The 18,519-nt window shown below is 55.1% G+C and overlaps 6 protein-coding genes across 6 annotated transcripts; 5 read left to right on the top strand and 1 right to left on the bottom strand.

The window, feature by feature from the left end:
- Positions 1 to 80: 80 nt before the first annotated feature.
- Positions 81 to 3,210, top strand: GLOTRDRAFT_103641 (uncharacterized protein; the record flags this gene model as incomplete). The annotated part of the gene is made up of 9 exons (XM_007864388.1): positions 81 to 120; positions 175 to 234; positions 290 to 427; positions 479 to 517; positions 821 to 965; positions 1,080 to 1,584; positions 1,627 to 2,491; positions 2,643 to 2,962; positions 3,061 to 3,210. 9 exons carry the CDS (start codon positions 81 to 83, stop codon positions 3,208 to 3,210), a joined length of 2,262 nt encoding a protein of 753 aa, XP_007862579.1.
- A 58-nt stretch (positions 3,211 to 3,268) lies between these two features.
- On the top strand, positions 3,269 to 4,709 carry GLOTRDRAFT_103639 (uncharacterized protein; the record flags this gene model as incomplete). The annotated part of the gene is made up of 7 exons (XM_007864387.1): positions 3,269 to 3,523; positions 3,577 to 3,775; positions 3,830 to 4,003; positions 4,058 to 4,257; positions 4,313 to 4,413; positions 4,470 to 4,633; positions 4,684 to 4,709. 7 exons carry the CDS (start codon positions 3,269 to 3,271, stop codon positions 4,707 to 4,709), a joined length of 1,119 nt encoding a protein of 372 aa, XP_007862578.1.
- A 1,374-nt stretch (positions 4,710 to 6,083) lies between these two features.
- On the bottom strand, positions 6,084 to 6,511 carry GLOTRDRAFT_15331 (uncharacterized protein; the record flags this gene model as incomplete). The annotated part of the gene is made up of 3 exons (XM_007863429.1): positions 6,084 to 6,314; positions 6,368 to 6,416; positions 6,474 to 6,511. Coding segments are annotated over 3 exons (318 nt in total), but the record flags the coding sequence as incomplete, so codon positions are not given.
- A 653-nt stretch (positions 6,512 to 7,164) lies between these two features.
- GLOTRDRAFT_136473 (uncharacterized protein) lies at positions 7,165 to 9,129 on the top strand (the record flags this gene model as incomplete). The annotated part of the gene is made up of 1 exon (XM_007864386.1): positions 7,165 to 9,129. One exon carries the CDS (start codon positions 7,165 to 7,167, stop codon positions 8,746 to 8,748), a length of 1,584 nt encoding a protein of 527 aa, XP_007862577.1. The 3' UTR covers positions 8,749 to 9,129.
- A 761-nt stretch (positions 9,130 to 9,890) lies between these two features.
- Positions 9,891 to 11,596, top strand: GLOTRDRAFT_71268 (Six-hairpin glycosidase; the record flags this gene model as incomplete). The annotated part of the gene is made up of 7 exons (XM_007864385.1): positions 9,891 to 10,024; positions 10,079 to 10,219; positions 10,274 to 10,344; positions 10,396 to 10,573; positions 10,626 to 10,819; positions 10,873 to 11,485; positions 11,546 to 11,596. The coding sequence occupies 6 exons, from the start codon at positions 9,891 to 9,893 to the stop codon at positions 11,331 to 11,333; spliced, it is 1,179 nt and encodes a 392-aa protein (XP_007862576.1). The 3' UTR covers positions 11,334 to 11,485; positions 11,546 to 11,596.
- Positions 11,597 to 11,781: 185 nt separating this feature from the next.
- GLOTRDRAFT_55836 (uncharacterized protein) lies at positions 11,782 to 12,497 on the top strand. Its single transcript, XM_007863722.1, has 3 exons — positions 11,782 to 12,003; positions 12,065 to 12,129; positions 12,184 to 12,497. The coding sequence occupies exons 1-3, from the start codon at positions 11,868 to 11,870 to the stop codon at positions 12,331 to 12,333; spliced, it is 351 nt and encodes a 116-aa protein (XP_007861913.1). The 5' UTR covers positions 11,782 to 11,867; the 3' UTR covers positions 12,334 to 12,497.
- Positions 12,498 to 18,519: the final 6,022 nt, after the last annotated feature.

The following is an 18,519-nucleotide window of genomic DNA, read 5'->3' as shown; positions in this document are numbered from 1 at the left end:
GTTGCGCCTTCGCCTCGTTCTTCTGCTGTACATCTCCTCTGTATCTCCACCGTTGTATCGATAGCAGAGTTTCTTGCAACATGTCGCGGCATAGACTTGTCAGGAATATGAACATACATGGTGAGTCGTGCCTCGTCTCGTTCGGGACCCAGGAACTGACTGGTGCTGCGACAGAGGAATTAGATGACGATGCCATGGACGATGGGGAGGATGAGCTCACTCCCGAACAAGAGGGTGTGTAACATAATTCATGCGGAAGACGCTTCTGCTAATTAGAACGTATGCACAGAGCAATTGACAAACGGGTTGGAACAAGTTCGGAACGTCATAGGTTCTGAGCGCGAATCAGGCTTAGACGACAATACCATCAAGAGTGTACTATGGGATCAATATTTCGATGTGGAAAGGAGTGTACATCTACTACTAGGTGCGTATCAAACTTTGGCTCTTGGGGGTATAGCCTGATCTCCTACTATAGAGGAGCAAGAGAGAAGACGCGTAGCCCAGGAGCGCAAAGGTGAGCGTCCTGTCTGATTTTTATTTTCTCCGCTTTTCTGTAGTACCTTGTTTATTTCCCTTCCCCTTCCGTTTGCTCCTACCGTTGCGTCCTGCGGTAGGCTGGACCAGACAAGGTACATGTCCGTTTCAGGTCGTCTCAGGAAAGTTGCCCTCAGCATGCACTGATGCCTATCCATTCAAGGACACAAATCGCTGCCCCCGTTACCTGACGAGGACGCTGCGTCTGACAGCAGCAGCGCGTCGCCAGGCTTGATGCAGCGCCTCAGCCACGCCGTTATCCCAGTCCCTATGCCCTATGAAGGGGACCCCGGGGAATACTATGACCAGTTCTCTGAGGCGTCTACGCCGCGCCCTCCAATCATCCGCCTGAGCACGATCACGGAGAGGACGGAGCGGACAGAGGAGTCCACGATAGGTCCCCGGCTGTCGGCGTACGGTCCCCGGACGTCCATGACGTCCACCGTCGACTACGGGCAGCCGATCGGTGCGTGCTTCTCTGCTGCTTCCTCGCCCGTCACGCTGATCCGCGGTGCTTCCTTATTTATCTAATTAGAATCGAGCATCGTGCCAGACCCAAACGAGATCCCGCCCTCGCCCTCGCTGTCTGCCCTGCAGCGGCTGTCCATCCGCGAGCCTCCGCCGTCGCTGCCCAGGTCCGAGTCCGCCAGTCCGGCGTCGACGCCCACCCCTCCGCGTTCGCCGCCGCCGTCAGTCCCGCCGATAGAGACCATTCCCGATATCCCGGATTACTCGTCCGCGTCCGCCCACGGCGCGCCACCTCAGCAGCCGTCTGCGCCTCGTCGGCCCGTCTCCACCGTGTCAGAGAGGACAGAGAAGTCAGACACGACGGTCATGCCTAAGAAGCAGTCTAAACTGTCTGCCCTGGCAAATTCAAGATCGCGCGCAAGTATGACTTCGGCCACCAGCAGGACTACGTTAACGCATGATGATGGTGCTGACACGGCCTCATTCGTGACCTACCCCGCCTTGAGGCCCTCACCAGCATCGCAGATGTCTCTAGTCCCATCCGAAGCAGAGACGACATCAACGTCGATGTCTTCGCACGTGAGGAGAGCCATTCAGACGGCCTTGGAGTTGGAGAGACAGGACAAGGAGGCTGCTGCCGCCGCCGCCGCCAAGGGGGCCGGATCTGAGGCCGGCCAGTCCAGCACCATAGACAAGGCGGGAGAATCTGCCTCACCTTCTCGGGAAAGGAGCGTGGCCGGTTCGGAGAAGTCGCTGTCATCTGCACCGTCGACGCGTAACGGGAAGCCCCCGTCGAAGCTGGCATTGATGGCACAGGCTAAAGCGAAGCAGGGCCAGTCATACAGCCCGAAGCCCAAATCCCAGCCCAGATCGCCATCTCCGAGAAGTATGCTGCACGAGGCTCGTACAGAGTACCTAACGCCAATAGCGAATGGGGCCAGTGCGACCACTGCGATCACCACGCAGTATCAGACTTTATACAATCTCATACCCCCAAAGAAGTCGGCCCTTCCCCCTTCCTACCCTCCTCCTGAGAAGGCATCGTCAGAACCGAACGGCAAACAGTCTAAGTTGGCGATGAAGGCGCGAAGCCGGATGCAACAGCGCAGTGTAGCTCCCACACAGACGGAGGAAGAAGAGCCTATCGTGCTCCCCGATCTGCAATTGTTCTCGTCCAAAGCGACCCGCTCCCGTGCGTCGCCATCGCCTTTCGCTTTACTGCTTACTGGGGATGAGGGTCTGACGACTTCCGGTAATAAAGGCGAACACTCTTCCGCATCTGAAAGCGAAAGCAGGCGGAGCAGGCGCACCCATTCCGACCACTCGGTCTCTACCACCGGATGGTCGCATAGGCGGGAGAAACCCATGCCCGCTATACCATCCATAGGGCATACTGGCGGATTCACCTTCGACTCTCCCAGTCCGGACGATATCGTCCACAACGCGCGTCGGGGAACTTCGCTGGCCCAGGCGAGCCGCGCGCCTGGTTCGGGCTCCTCGCGCCCCCCCGCTTCCACTTCTTCTTCCACCCGTTCTTCTGCTTCTTCTATCTCCACCGTTAGACCCGTTCGCTCGAGGACTTGAGTTTGTTGTTGCTACAGTATCGTGATGTACTGATAATTGCTTGTAATCTATAGCTGCGAAGCAACGCGAGAAGGCGGAGAAGCTGGCGCAGCAGAAGAAGGCGGCTGAGGCGAGTGCGAGGGCGCCGTCCCCTGCTGTGAAGGCGCCTGCGCGTAAGAAAGCGGGAGCAGGGGCAACGTCAACGGCTATGCCTCTCCACAAGAATGCGACTGCCACTGACCAGCGCGATCTTGATATGTCCGGGCTGAACTTGAAGGATGAAGACGAGGGGCCGGTTGTCGATGAAGAGCCCCCGAAGATTACTATTGCTAGGGAGAAGCTGCTGGAGGAAGCGCGTAAGGCGCTTGAGGCGTCAGAAAATGGGAAAAGGGCGGTGAGCCTGGTTGTTATCGGTGCGGCCTGAGCGCTTTGAGATTGCCTGCTGTCAACGCTCAACAAGTTCAATGTGAAGGTCACGTCGACGCGGGAAAGTCGACGCTCATGGGGCGCCTGCTGTATGAGCTCGGAAGGATCGACGAGAAACGGAGGATTGCGAATGAGAGGGGGAGTAATAAGATTGGTAAGGGCAGCTTCAGCTGGGCATGGGAGCTGGACGGCACACAGGAGGAGCGTGAAAGGTGACTTGGACTCCGGCATCAGCCAATCCAGATGCTGAAACCAGCATTGCAGAGGCATCACCATGGACATTGCCCAGCAATCACTAACCACGCCGCACCGGCAGATCACCATCCTAGATGCTCCTGGACACAAGGATTTCATCCCTAACATGATATCGGGCGCGTCGCAGGCCGATTGTGCACTATTAGTGGTGGACGCCTCCACCGGCGAGTTTGAAGCCGGGTTTGAACGGGGAGGCCAGACGAGAGAGCATCTGCTGCTCGTCAGGAGTCTGGGTGTCTCCCAGGTCGTGGTGGCCGTCAACAAGCTGGACATGGTCAATCCCTTCTCTTGTGTTCCCATCATGAGAACTCACGCAGCAATATCCAGGTACAATGGGAGCAAAGTCGATATGACGAAATCTTGGGCCAGATGCAGCCCTTCCTCCTGCAATCTGGCTTCCAGCAGTCCAAGACGAGCTTCGTTCCTGTCGGTGCGATGTCCGGAGTTAACTTGGTGAACCGTGATGCCCCCGAGGCAGCAGCACTCTCCCGCTGGTACTCCGGACCAACCTTGGTTGATCTGCTGGGTCGGTCATATTCGCACATACCTTGACACTATCATGTTGACGCACCTTGCGCAGACGTTCTCGAACCTCCCTCCAGGAACATAACGGCTCCGCTGCGTTTCCCGATCTCGAATGTGTTCAAGGGGCAAAGTTCCGCGTACGGTGTACAGGGCCGAGTATGCGGCGGCATCGTCCAAGTGGGCGAACGTCTCCGTATATTGCCTGGGGACGAAAGTGCGCTGGTGAAATGTCCGTCGTTGTCCCTTTACGTTCCCTGGGTTGAATAGCTAACTCTTAATGCAGACATTGACCACGAAGAGGAAAATGTCGAATGGGCTGCAGACGGGTCCAATGTCACTCTGTACCTGACGGGTGTGGACCCTGTACACCTCAACGTCGGGAGCGTTCTCTGCCCACCGTCTGATCTTGTCCCGCTTGTGACGGTATTCACAGCCAGAATTCTCGTATTCGACGTTTCACTCCCCATCACAGCAGGCGCATCGGTGAGGTTCCATGTGCTAATGCGTGGGCCCAGGTCTTACATGAGACAAATCTTAGGTGGAGCTGTTCCACCAGGCGCATGACGTGCCGGCATCCATCTCTAAGCTATTAGCAACGCTTGACAGAGCGAACGGGACCATCATCCGAAAGAATCCTCGGTGAGTATCATACATATTGACTGTACTGGGCTTTGTCTCTGAAATAGTGCATCCAGGGTACTCACTAAGGGTGCATCTGCGGAAGTCCAAATCACTTTGCGCAGCTCAGTGTATTCTGGACCCGCTGCGAGACCACGTCCCATCCCACTAGAAACGTTTGCCTCAAATAAAGAAATGGGGCGGATTTTGATCAGACGAGAGGGCGAAACCATAGCTGCAGGTACGCAATATGAACACTACTCTCTGGCACTATGCTGACGTTGTGATTAGGCATCGTGCTTGAAATCCTTTCCTGAAGACCACAGCGAAGCGTTCACAACTGAACTCAACACGACCCAATAACGAAAAACTGTAGCGATAGATGTATTCGAAGCGCGACTACCTACTTCTATTCAGATGACATGTAGGATAGCAGAGAACAGACAAGAAGCGATTCATCCCAGATGCAAGCGAAGCAGCGAGCCAGATAGCGAGTAAGATATGTACATGTACAGATAGTGCGGATGCGGACAAGCGAGAGACCAAGAGCGACCTATTAACAGAAATATATCACATACGAAGGGGAATGCAGAAGCAAGCAGAAGAGGAGGAACGAAACATGGATGCGAAACCTACGAGGACATCCATCCTTACCCGACTAATATCCGAAAAGGGGCACAGCCGAACCCCTGCCCCACACCGACGTCCCAAGGGCCTCTAGTGTTCATCCTTGTCCCGGACTACCGACAACTCCTTGACAAGGGCATAAAACCTCACTTGCCCACCTTCTGCTTCTCCCCGCTCTTCTCCTTGTCGTTACCAAACACGTCTTTGATCTTTCCAAAGATGCTGTTCCTTTTCTTCCTCTCCCCGGTCTTGAACTTCAGAGTCCCGTTGGGACTGCCCGGAGGAGTAGGGCTGTTACTCCTAGGGACGCTGGAGGAGCTCGACCGCTTGATGGTCGGGAAAGAGAAATGGCGGTCACGAGGAGATGTGGGTTTGGAGGCTTTAGATGGTGAGGCTGCAGGCGTGGACGGTTGTGAGGCCTCAGGGGTCTTCTCCGTGCCGTTCCCGTTCACGCCGTTCGCCTTGGCTGGCTCAGCTGGCAGCGTCGACGGCGCAGGGTCAGTGAGTTGAGCAGGAGAAGCTTCAATTACGTCGGCTACACCACCAGTGTGCGTCGAGGGCTGGACAGCCTGCTCGGTTGCCTCGTCCTTCTTCTCGCTATCCACAGCAGCACCAGGGACGATTAACGTTTCCAGCGGCTCAGGAGGTGGAATTGTGGGCGCAGCAGGGATTTCTGGCGCAGCCGGCGGTGCTGAGGCCACGTCTGCGGAAGGTTCAGCCTGTTCCATTATAGGAACAACAGCGATAGGGACTTTGGGCAAGAGTTCAGAATCCTCTGACGTCCCGGGCACTTCCACGGGAGGTGAGGGCAGCGATGACGGCTCAACAGGCGCCGCAGTTTCGGAAGGAACAGCGGATTCAGCAGACGCCGGGGTCTCAGCAGGCGCTGCTTTCTCTCCCTCGTTCGCCTCGTTCGGACTTGTAGGCTCACCGACGACTTTGTCCGCAAACTCCATCGCGGGGGCCACGGCATTACTGACCGCCTCACCAGCGTTCCCCGCCATCTCGGTCACCTTCTCATAGATCGACCCACTCTCCCGCCTTGCGTGACCGTTCTCCAGCGTCAGCTCTGGCTCGACTGTTCCTGGAGAAGGCATTACGGGCGGTTCTGGCTTGGGCGGTGACTGATAGACATTGTTCAGGTTCCCAGCAGAGTCATACTCGCTTGGCTGTCCATCCGCGGTCGTCCATCGTCCGTCGACGACGAATTTGTACATGATCTTCTGTGACCAAGGTACATGGACCTTCGCCTCGAACCCAGAGGGTGTTTTGTTGAGATGGGTAGAACATGACCACTATAGACGACGCTCAGGATGTAATAAAACATTTGACTGATGAGTCTACCAACCTGGTCGAACGTGCCAGTGCAGATCACGTCTGATGCATCAGAGTGCGGCCTGTCGTGCAGGGCCAGTCAGTGTCCCATTGCATTTGTCTGCATAGCGAATACGGACCATCTGAACGTCGCCTCGTGGAAATCAGCCATATTATTAAATCTACTGCGAGATATCCGGTTCCGTCAAATGGAGCACGAGCCGACCTGCGCGCGTCGCATGAGGTTGGCATTATTCGGTCAATAACATCGACGACGACGACGAGTAGACCAACTGACCTTGCGGGCGATGGTGGGGGAAGAGAAGAGAAACGAGGAGGAACGGGTCCGCTGGAATGCGGTCAGGCTGGCAGGCGAAGAAGGGCCCTGCGAACTTGAAGTGACGTTGGCACCGGTTTAAGTTCTCCACCGACCGCAACTCGTGTCGACCCCAACCAACTTAGCCGGTTCTTCGTGATCGCCCGCCCCTCTGTCCTCGAGGCTACGACGGCCAGAACGCTCTAAGCCTGCCTCATTGCTGCTGCCATTGAGCGGCGGCGGCAAAATCGGGCGTCGGGCAGAAGATCTTGCGTCCTACTGCAGTGCTCATCCCTCGCCAAACAACACGATTTCAGGAACTCTTGATATCGGGCGGGAACGAGGACCAAGTTCTTGATCGATATAGATGTACTGCTTCCCGAAAAGCTGGGCACCTACCTGTTTGTCTGTAAAACGTTGCATACCCAGGGACTGGAGTGATACATAGTGCGAGCTCTCGTTTGCAACGTGATAATGAACTATCGACTACTAATCGATGCCTAGTCCGGCACGAGATGGACGACGCAGCGTACAAAGAGATCAAGGCGACGCTGAGGTCCTTGGATCGTCGTGCTGCAACGATAGAGGCAGCAGTCGAGAAACTCAAGGAGGAGCTTCAGAGCAATCGGGCAGAGCGTCAGAGGTTGGTGGACCTCCTCACGCCCATCAATGATCTGCCTTCAGAGACACTCGCGGACATCTGGGACTACACTCGCGAATGCCACAAGCATCCCAGGGTCGGAGGCGAGAATTGGTCCCATGGGGCTTGTCGCTGGAGGTTCAAGATTGCCCCTTCCGTATTGAAGATGTCTTGGGTAAGCCGTCGATGGCGAGGGGTGGCATTGACCAGCCCACTTTTGTGGAGTGATCTAGTTGTGTCCCCTCACACGTCCCTGGAGCTAGCGAGGATGAAGGTTGAAAGATCTCAATCATGTCCTCTCACTATCATTGTCAACTTTGCGAACTACTGTGATGATGAGGATATCCACGACAGCGACGCATCCGTAGCCCACTTCCTGTCGTTGATGGAAGTGATCCAACCTCACGTCGCGCGCTGGAGGACCCTGGAATTCATCGGATGCTTTGGGATAATGGAGATGAGTGGGCATGTCACCAGCATCAATGGGCCTGCCGGTAAGACGATTGTGGATGCGTGTACAGGTATCCTGGCAACTACTCCTGCAACTCAACTCATGAATATCCGAGTGCAGTATGACTCCGACTTGCCCGTGGAGTTGCCGGAATTCATGCGAGGGGGTCTCCCTGCTCTGAGGCGCGCGACAGTGCATGGCATGGATGTCCGATCATGTTTACCTGCGCTGACGAGTCTGACTTCGCTTGACTTGCGCATCCCCTCGGGTCAGCGCCCGACGCCGACCCAGTTGCGCGACTTCATCTTGGCCTGCCCCGATTTGTCGACCCTCTCTTTACACGGACCTCCTATGGAGTATTTTCTAGATCCACCTGAAGACTACAACTACCCCATCATAACTGCCCCTGCTGTGCGTTCACTCAGGATCGCATTCAATATCGATGAGGAGCATCTTGGTTATTACTTCTTCAAGGCCTTTTCCCTGCCCAACGTGGAGACCCTGCGTATCCATGACTCAACTCAGGAGCAGCTAGATCTCTTTGCTCTCCAACTGCGGGAAATTGACTTCACGGGACGAATAGACCGGTTCCCAAAGCTACGGAAGTTCTCCTCGCACTACAACCGTTTCTCTCCCGACTCGGCACGCCTCATGCTTCAATACATGCCTACCATAACTGATCTAGAAATGGACCATTTTGACATGCCGCAAGTCACGAGATACCTCCTGGAGTATGCGTCAAGCCAGGGACAGGTCCGGGCTTGCTGTCCACTGGTGAAGCTGAAGACGCTCACTTGGAACAACGCCACGAACGAGCCAGTGGCGACTGAAGCCGTTCTTCGTTATGTGGTCGCAGAACGTATAACGTGTGGGTTTCCAATCGCCAAACTACGCGTGGACCGCGGTTTCCTCCAGCTCCATGCAGACGTGCAAAGATGGTATCGTGAGCGTATTGACGTCGAGGTCGTGCCTTGGATCCCTCAGGATGAGGCAGGCTATTTTATTTAGCATGGCTCGCCGATGTCCAGCAAACCTGTGGAGTACATGGCTATCGACTCGACGCTGAGAAGATCGGCGTCACTTCTGCGATTTGCATCCCTTCGTCGGGTGTCGGGAGTCCGCAGCGCCAGAGGAGTCATTGCTTGTTTCTTTTGACTTGTGCTTTAGGTCAACCTACCTAACCACCTCTTAGTGAGTATCTAGCAGTATTCTGCTATGCCGGCGACCATGTCAGCGGATATGTGGATTTGTACATTCCGAGTACTGTGCTCCAGGATCTAGGCAACTCGCTTCAAAATTCTCTTTCGCCATCGGTGTCTCGAAGCGCATTGTAGAAACGGCTTGTAGTGCTAAGTGCATGCTGTGTAGTATATCTTATTTGATCATGAGTGCTTGAAAATTGATTTTGTGGCAAGTGAATTTGAATGGGAACCCAGCAGTCGGCAGCGGCCACCGTTTTCGCAGGCGTCCTTTGCGGCGTTCTGTTCCGGCTTGCACACATGCACATGCATGCACTTTTGCAGTTACTGGGCAAGGATATCGAGACTCAGGAGTCTTCACTTCTTCCGTCTCAGCGAAACAAACATGCGGAGTCTTTTCCATCGCTCGGCCTCCAGACTCCGAGTAGCCCCACCATAATTTGCTCGTCTGGCAGGCACGAGGACTCGTTCTAGTAAACTCTAAGCTCAGAAAGGCTATTGCTCCTGTGATGGCACTCTGGGCTGTTCTCCTTGCAGAGTGATAATGCTGCTCTTGCATTTGTCTATCACGACAGGGATGCTCGACGGAAGAGACGGTATGAGTTGAGGCGGATTCTTCAGCTTCGGCCCTCGGACCCGGACAGGGCGGGAGGCTCGGCGGCGTGTTCGCCCACTCTTACTTCCGTGCAGCATCCGCCCAGCATGGCCGCCGTTCTGGGCAAATCTGTTCCTCGGAGAAGAATACGTATGATGTCCAAGGCGGAAGACCCTCATTAAACCTTTGCCTATCTTGATCGTTCGCGAAGAAGAAGCTGTTGCCCTCCTCCGCTTTTGTGCATTGGATCAATTGCAACGCATGACGTGTGGTCCCAGGCAGCCCGCTGTGCGTGCGCATATAATGCGGTATGCCGGCATAGGTGGAGATTTTGTCCTTCACCCGTACGGCTTGCGATGGTTGCTGGAGCTACAGTACTGAGGTCCCTCTTGACTTTGGCTTCAAGCGCACCCGCGGGTGTCCAGGCGGGATTGAGCAATGACACCATAAGCAATGTTAGGTCGAGGCTTTTGGAAAGTGCAAATGCGAGGTGAGTGTATATCAGCTAGGAAGTCGAGGTAGGCATGCTGAGTGCAATGAATAGTTGGGAATTGGGAACAGCTGCGGAGGCCTTGACTGAGTTATACTGGCCTTCGCTCTCGGTCTTCCGGCCCTCCGCATTTCCGCCACCTACGACTCTGAACTCGTCAGACAGTGCGTCAGACGTGTTGGCGATTGCTCGAAAGTACGTTCAAAAGGATATCATCGTCTCCACCAAATATTAACGGAGTTCCTGCAGTACCGTCCGGACCCGACCTTCCCAGGTGCTCCCATTAGTGGCGGATGACGGTGCGGTTGGTGATCCAGCTAGTGAGTACTAGGCTTCCATTTGGGTGGCTCGTGATTTACGACGTCGCACAGGTATTGGTGTTGCTGTCCTACTTGGCGCATGGACATACGGCAATTCGAGTGGCAGCGGCAATGCTAGCAGCAACCCGTTCTGGGAGGCCGCAGGCAACCAGTTGGATTACCTTCTGCACGTCGCTCCGCAAACAAACGACGGTGCGATATCGCACCGAACAGATCAAGTGCAACTTTGGTGTGTCATAAAGCACTTGGCGACGTTGTTCGCCTCAACTGACACCCGCCAGGTCGGACTTCGTTTATATGGCCCCTCCTTTCATAGCGTACTTCGGTGCTCTGCAGGGTGGCGAATCTGGACTTGGCTTGATGCAGTATGCGTATCAACAATGCAAGCTATACCGAAATTACCTCAAGGACGACTCAGGCCTCTGGCGGCACGTCACCCTGGGATCGTGGCAGGATGATACTCATTGGGCGACAGGTAAATTATGGAGAGCATGAATTTTGAAAGGCTTCTGACTTTTACGCCCGCAGGCAACGGGTGGGCCGCAGCTGGGATGCTTCGCGTTCTTGAGACCCTGGCCAATTCGGATCAAGCAGACAGCCTAACAGAGGAGACCAACGACCTGACGATCTGGATACAAGAGATTATCAACGCGACCTGGCCGCTTCAGAAAGAGAACGGAACGCTATACAACATTCTAGATGACGATTCTTCGTTCGCGGATTCATCCTCCACAGCCCTTCTTGCGTCTGTCACGTACCGCATGGCATACATCGCAGGCGACGACACGCACTTGAATGCCGCAAATCGGGCGATGGCTCTAATAGAGAAGAGCATTGACGACGACGGTTGGTTGCAGAATACTGTCAACCCTTACACTTTCAGTTCCCCCAATACTGGTGAGAACCACAGTCCAGAAGGACAAGCATTTGTCTTGTTGCTTCAATCGGCGTGGAGGGATTATTGGTTGGCGCAACGTAAGAGTTTATAAATTTATTTCTATCGTTATATCAGACGATCCCGACATCGTTGCTTTGATCTTCAGTGTTTGCGGGGATTTTTGGAGTTACAGCGCAAGCAGGAGGATGATAAACAATTGTGTCGAGCTTAGGCAGTGTCCACGACGAAGTGTATTTTTATGCTGTGTGAGTATATAGTTATTGTGAGTGCCAGCAATATACAGCCGTAGATCTCGTGGTACCTCGGAGAAGCCTCGCGGTGGGATACAGTGGTTCGCGATCGAATGCCTATTCGTCTATTTGCCCTGGGCATTCTCAAGCTATACTGCAAGCTTTCGGTGTTATAACCTGAAGACTTCGAGCGTCGACGTCGACGAACAGGAGATGGCAAACAGGCGAAGCTGATACGCTTCCCAAAATGGCAGGACCCCATCGAAGCTGACCTGCGATAGAACCCGAGCAGAACCAGCCCAGCAACTTGAGACGCGACCACCACCCAGCGCGATTTCCGCTCGCCGTCGCCGTCCCCCGCAGGCCTGAGCGCCCTAGCGCCGTCCCGTCTCGTCATGTTCCCCATGCTTGTGGCGTCCCTGATCACGTCGTTGGTGCTGTGCTGCCTCCTGATACCCTCCGTCTGGGCGACACTCACGGCTGCCGACGACTGTGACGCCTGGGAGTCTGGTGCTACCCGCATTGCCTCGCGTTAGTATGGTTTTATAGCGTACTCTTTGACCGTGTCCTCAATATAATCGGTTTCGTTTAGGGCATCCGTTTCGGGAGACTGGACCTCCGGCATGTATGGCCAAGTTAATTATGCAGAGACATAAGGTCCGGGATACTTGCTCGCCACCCACAAGTGTCGACTGATCTCCCGCTCCTCAGATAAACCAGTCGACTACGAGACGACGGCGTAGCCCCTCCGTCAGCTATACCCGCCAGTCCGCGCGTGCCTACACCAACCTAGCCCCCTCTCGCGCCCGCATCACCCCATGGCTCCGTCTGGGCAGGAGATTCGGAAGGCAAAATTATTAGACGGGCTTCAGGCGTCACTTGGATTAATCGCGCTGCGTTGTTCACCTCTATATACCCAATCTAAAACACAAGTAACGAATATTCATATCTTATTGTTTTGGATGATTCTATGTTGATCTCAGGTTCTCGTTTTCCATGAGACGCGTTGTTTGATTACGGTACCGCCACATGAAAAGTAACCTTAAGTGATGAATACATAGGATGCACAGAGCAATACAAAGCAAGACAGAGCTACATAAATCGAGTTTGCGTGTCCATAACTTATCGTGATGTTTCTCCTAACCATCCCGTATACAACCCACACGTTAAGAGGCGGACCTCTTGCGACCCAGGACTGACGGTAGCATGCTCGGCTTCTTGGCGAGCTTGCCTGGCTGAGAACCAGATGCTGGAGCAGCCATCTTCGAGGACTTGCCGCTCTTCCTCGACTGGCCAAAGCCAGTGACAGTCGCCCCATGAGCAGACGCAATGGCGCTCGCCTGCCCCCGCTGTTTCTGTCCAGCGGCCCATGCCTGCTCCCGCCGCTGCAGCTCCGGATCTACAGGCTTCCTGAACCCGAAAGGTGCGTCCAGGTCTGTCCGAGGCTTGCGCGACGACGTCGCCTTCGCCCGGCCTTTCACCTCCCTCACCAGGACGTCGTCGAGATCATCATCGTCGTCTCGATCGATCCAGTCTGCGTCCTGTGGATCAAAACTCTCCTGAGGAAGCTGGGGTAAAGTCAGTCGGGATGCAACCACTGCCAGGAACACATCGACACTTACCTGCTTCTCCTTGGCAGCGGCGCGCAGCTCCTTCTGGATGTCGGCATGGGTCACCACCTCGGGCTCCTCTTCCTCCTCTGCATCTGCCTCGGGCCCGTCATCCATCTGAGCATCCTGATCCGGCTCTTGCAGGACGGCGAACTCGGGCTCATCATCGGGCTCTTGGTAGGCATTGAAGAAGGCCAGGGTCTCCGGATTGCGTTCTAAGAAGAATGTGTCAGACGCGTACAGCCGCAAGTAGACTGTATACATACGAAGCTCATCCAAAGTGTCTCCATCAATCTTCCGCCTCTTCAGCGGTTTGACCTTCGGCCGGTCCTCGTCCTCGCTTTCACTGTCATCACTGCCGAAAGCATTGTCACGCCGTTTGGTCCCATGGCGGTATTTGCCTTCGACGGCGTTCTTATGGATCTGCTCCAGCCGCTGGTCATCCTCCTCTTGGTGCTCCCTGCATCATGCTAGTCAGATCGTCACGCCTGCGCAGACCAAGGCCAGAGCTTACTTGTATTTCTCGATGACCAGCTCCTCCTGGACCTCGACCTGAGCGTCATCCACAAGACCCTCCAGCGGCTTATCGTCATCCGAATCGTCGCCCTCTTCGTCATCGTCGGCCTTCCTCTTTCCAAGACCAAACATCGCATCCTCATCGGACTCCTCCGCCTCGCCCTCAATAAACTCCGACTTTTTGAGTTTCCTCTTCGCAACCTTCTCCTTTGCGAGAGCTCCGCGTCGCATTATTTCAAAGGCATTTTCTTGCCTAACGGGATTGCGTTCTGGACTTGCCTCTGTGGAGTCCAGCTTCCGGAGTCGGCGAAGAGGTCCTGGTTGCGTCGGATCGATGTCCTCATCAAGCGCAAGGGTCCCAAGAGGAGGCCTCTCCTTCATTGACGACTGGGTCAGGGAAAAGTCGCCCTTCATCCTGAACCACGCGTTCAAAGGCGACTGTGTGGGGGAGAACTCGGGTGCCGCCTCAGCAGTCTCCGCCGGCTTGGTCTGAGTCAGGAAGCTAACATCATATAACACCGTCAGCTTCACCACAAGGTTCTTACTGAGCACAATTACTGACCCATATTCATTCACATACAGCTCCTCGTCCTTACGCGCCTTCCCTAACGCGTCCTGAACGACTGCCTCCTGCTCTTTCTCGAAAATCGCGTCCAAGTCCCGCTTCCGACTTTCATCGACCTCCAAAGCAGGCTGGAGACCCGTTTCGATCGTGAGGGGAACTTCATCATTGACCTTCCCCCGCAGCCTCGCAAGGAGGTCCAGCCCATCATCGTCCTAGCACGAACGTCAGAGGTTGCCCAAAAAGGAAATCGTACTTAGTATAAAGAGCCACTCACCGACTGGTTCTCTGGCCACACTTCGATTGGCTCCTCCTCCACCGCGCGTCTCTTTCCTAATGCTTTCTGGGAGGGCGTCCTGGACTTCGGAAGCGTTGGCTCGAAGAACTCCGAGAACGCCGGTAGTAACGCTGCGGGTTTGCAGCTGGAACTCCCTGCATTCTCGTCGTTCTCCACTTCGGGCCCATTGCCTTCGTTATCTGAGAACTGAGAAAAGCCGTTGTCGCGTCCCTTAAACTTGAGTTCCCTCGGTGAAATGGGTATGGCAGGGCCGGCGTCCGCGCCGCCAAACTGGATCGGTGAAGCCAAGGCGCTATTCTTGGGGGGCGATGTGAATGGATCGTCGGAGGCGGCATCATCGCCCTTTGATAGCACCTTGAAAGGCGTCCTAGGTCTATCATTCTCCTGCTCTTCTTCGTCACTGAAAGACAATGTTTCTCCACCACGCGAGGCGAACAAAGGTGCAAGAGGAGACGACCCGAAGCTAAGTGCCGGTACCGCCTTGTTCTCTTTGTCCTCATCGCCATCGTATACCTTGCTGGGGTTATTCTCTTTGTCTTCATCATCTGAGGTAGAAGGGAGGGAAGACGCTGCTGATAGCGTGCCCAGCGACGGCTCTGGTATGGTTGCGTACTCGTAGCTCAGGGTGGCAACCTCCTCCTCCTCAGAATCTTCTAGCGTTCGGAGTGCCGTGCGCGCACGACGATGAGGTGGAGGGAGTCTCTCCTGTTCCTCATCCTCGTTGATGTCTTCCGAAGGGTCCGCGTTGTCCCTGTACCGTTGGGAGGACTGAGGAGGATCATTCTCATCCTGCGCAACCGCGACGACCGGCCCCTCGTCCTCCTCTCCTGAATACTCGGGCCTCGCGTTCTCATCATTCTCCTCAGAAGCGTGCTCGTCGCCCGACATCTGAGGTCGCGCATTCTCATCTGCCTCCTCATCCGGCCGCCACTCCCCGTCGCTCTCTTCACCTTCGTCCTCCACATTCATATCTTGTCTCTCCTGCCACTTCTTGTAAGATTCGCTAAGGACATCCCTCTTTTCGCCGGCCTTCAGGGTGTCCTTGATCTTCCCGCCCCTCCTAACCCAGTCCTCCTCCTTCTTCTTTATCTCCGCCTGCCGCTCGGCCTCGTACCTCTCGAACAGCTCCTTATCCAATTTCTTCTTCTCCATAGCGGTCAAAGCAGCGCCTTCCTTGCGCTTGGAGGGGACGAACGGGATCCTTGCCGCAGCGGCCTTCTTCCGCGGACTCCGAAGCGGCTTGCGCATCTTCTGGTCGTCCTGCGCGACGACGAGCTCGTCCTCCTCGTCGCCGGAGTTCTGGCGCACCTGCTCCTTCATCTTTTTCTGCATCTCGAGGATCTTCAGTTTCTTGTCCTGCAGCTCCTGCTGCCTTCGCGCCTTCTCGCGTCTCTCGTCGTCGTCTTTCATGATCTGGTCGACCGAGGGGAGGTCCTCGTCGGAATCGGGCGCCAGCGCTGGGATGTCGAAGGTCTGCCCCGGGCCCCGGGGCTTGATGGGGGAGCTGGGGCCTGCGGGGGTTGGTGAGGGTGGAAGGAGCGCGGAGGGGGAGCCAAAGGAGAAGCTGTCGGGTTGCGACAGAGGTTCGAGGATCGATGAGTCGGCTTGGAGGCCTTTCCTCAAAGCTGGCGACGAATAATCTTGGATGGGGTCCGATGGCGGAATGGGTTTCTCAGGGGATTCCTCTCTGATTTTTCGTCAGATCTCTCGCTCGACTGACGCGTTAGCGAAATCAGGGGCGTACCGTTTTCCCAGGTGGGAAAGGAAAGCGAGCGGGGCGAGCGGTTTCGTGGTGCTCGCGATGCGCCCGTCTCTGTCGGCCATGAGACGCGCTTGTTCGAGGCGTGACTCCTTGACTTCTTTCTTGGTGGGTTTCTGGAGGGCTCGTCAGCGACCGTCCGCTCCGGGCAAGTACAAGGAAGACTGTACCTTGACACCCCCTAGCTTCTTCTTCTCCCTTATAGTCCTTGAGCGCGTGTCCCTCTTGGTCTTCGCGCCCGAGGCTGCATGGGAGCCAGAGCTCAGGTCGACTTCTTCCATCATTAAAGGAGAGACGTTTCTGATAGAGTTCCTCGCCCTGCTCTTGCCTTTATTCAACAACTTCGAAGGTTTAATCATCTCTTCGTCTTCAGAGCCAGAGGGCATCACCGAAGGTTTCCGTGAAGGTGAGCGCGAAGGTGAGACAGCAGGACGCGATGCGTGAGCGCGTCCACCCTCCTCTGAGTCCGAGTCCTGGATGACACGCCGCTTGCCAGAGTGAGCGCGGCCGTGACGCACGGGAGACGCGTCGTCTACTGACATTGACGACTCCGCGCCTAGGAGCCGCTGGCTATGGTGTTGTGAAGGGCTTTGGGTCAGAGGGGGAAGGGTGGCGGGGGAGAAGTCTGGAGAATCCGCCCCAGTAGACATATTACCGGATGCGTCTAGAGTAGCTGGTGGCATAGAATCCGACATTTGCGAGTCGTCTTCGCGAATGTTTCGTATAGGGAGAGCGAGAGAATTAACATCTTCGGCTTCGTCGATCTCTATCAAGGTTTTCCTCCATTCAAACTGGTAGCCTCCGTCGCCGTGTTCGTCCGCGTCGCTCCCGGAACGCGTGTCGGGATCGCCCATCTCGTCGAGGATGCGCTTGGGCTTCTTCCCCGCCTCATCGTCGCTTGCAGACTGGCTCGACCTACCGGCGAGAGTCGTGTTCGAGGAGGACGGCTCGACGAGCGTCCTGGACGATGTGTCGGGATCGAACGCAAACGACTCGGCCGCAGTCTCTTCGACGGCTTTGGGCCTGCCGTAGGTGCGCTTGACGCGCCGTGCTGCTGGTGGCGGCGAGTGAGACAGACCAGAGTCGGCGTCCATGTCGAGGACGGGCGTGGTTGAACTGACGATGTGGCAGAGGAGGTGGTCGGCTTGCCGAGTTTGGTCTTAAACTGTGACACAATGTGACGGGTCGCGTTCATTACGAGGAGAACGTCCAGCCGACTGGGAAGTTCGCCCGCCGAACGCGTTCGCGAACGAGTTCGGCGAACCTGTTAGCCACGTGAGGGGAGGCCACACCGTTGTCTGCAGTGTTGGCAGGGTCAAGCCTTGACCCCTTGTCTCGGTGACCCCGTCAAGCCGTCAAGACGGTTTGTCGGGGTTTGTCGAGTGGTCAAGGCGACAACGCGTGACCTTGCCAGGGCACGTGCTCCAATTAATGGTCCTTGCTTAGACTGTAGTACTAGTACTAGTAGGCTTAGCGGCATTATCGATACCTCAGTCGAACTGGTGGGCGTGGGGCAGGACAGTTACGAGTCCTTACGCGCAAAATATGCCTGCGTGCCGAACGTTGTACCCCGTGAGAACCTTTTGTGCCGAGAAGTTGTGGGAGTTATAGTTTGTATTGTAGACTACACTTTTGAAACTCCGGTTGAAAGTCCGTTTGTATGTGAGACTACAAAACCACTTTTGGCGCGTTTTTGTAGTCTCTGTGACCATTATTTGCTCGCTTGTGGGCTCATTTCTTCGTCTTATCTCTCTTTTATTTTCTCTAGTCCTGGGCGTATGCTATACGGGTCTACAAAAATATTTTGGTGAATTTATCGACTGTGTGTCTTGTCCTAGTCCGCATGGCGGTTTTACTTTTATTGCTTATCGTGGGAATTGACTATTGTAGTGGCTTGTAGTCAGTGGCTGAGGTGCGGGCCGCGTCGGTTTGGATTCCTGGACTCTGATTGGCTCCTGCCTTCTATGACATAGGCTCTCTGCAGGTTCACCCGATCTGCAGAGCCATTACATCATTGGTATCTGGAATTGATTGCAGGCTGTAGAAGGGCCAGAAAAATTGTGAAAAATGCGGGAAATCCATAATATATTCAGAGCTCTATAGCAAATCAAGGAATATACAAGATGATCCCGAGCGGTCTAGTGAAATTCAAATGATACTTCAAGAAAGATAGGAATATTTGTGTCAGCTCTATGATATACAGTGTAAAATAGGGAGTATCTTATGCCCAGCTCAGGACTCGTAACCAGCCATGCACAGCATTGGCCCACTCCCCCCAAGTACAAAAGGACTTAAGGCATCG

This window comes from Gloeophyllum trabeum (genome assembly GCF_000344685.1).
Source record: "Gloeophyllum trabeum ATCC 11539 unplaced genomic scaffold GLOTRscaffold_00002, whole genome shotgun sequence".
Lineage (NCBI taxonomy): Eukaryota > Fungi > Basidiomycota > Agaricomycetes > Gloeophyllales > Gloeophyllaceae > Gloeophyllum > Gloeophyllum trabeum.
Note: the sequence above shows the minus strand (reverse complement) of the source record. Positions and strands in the feature narration are given on the sequence as shown.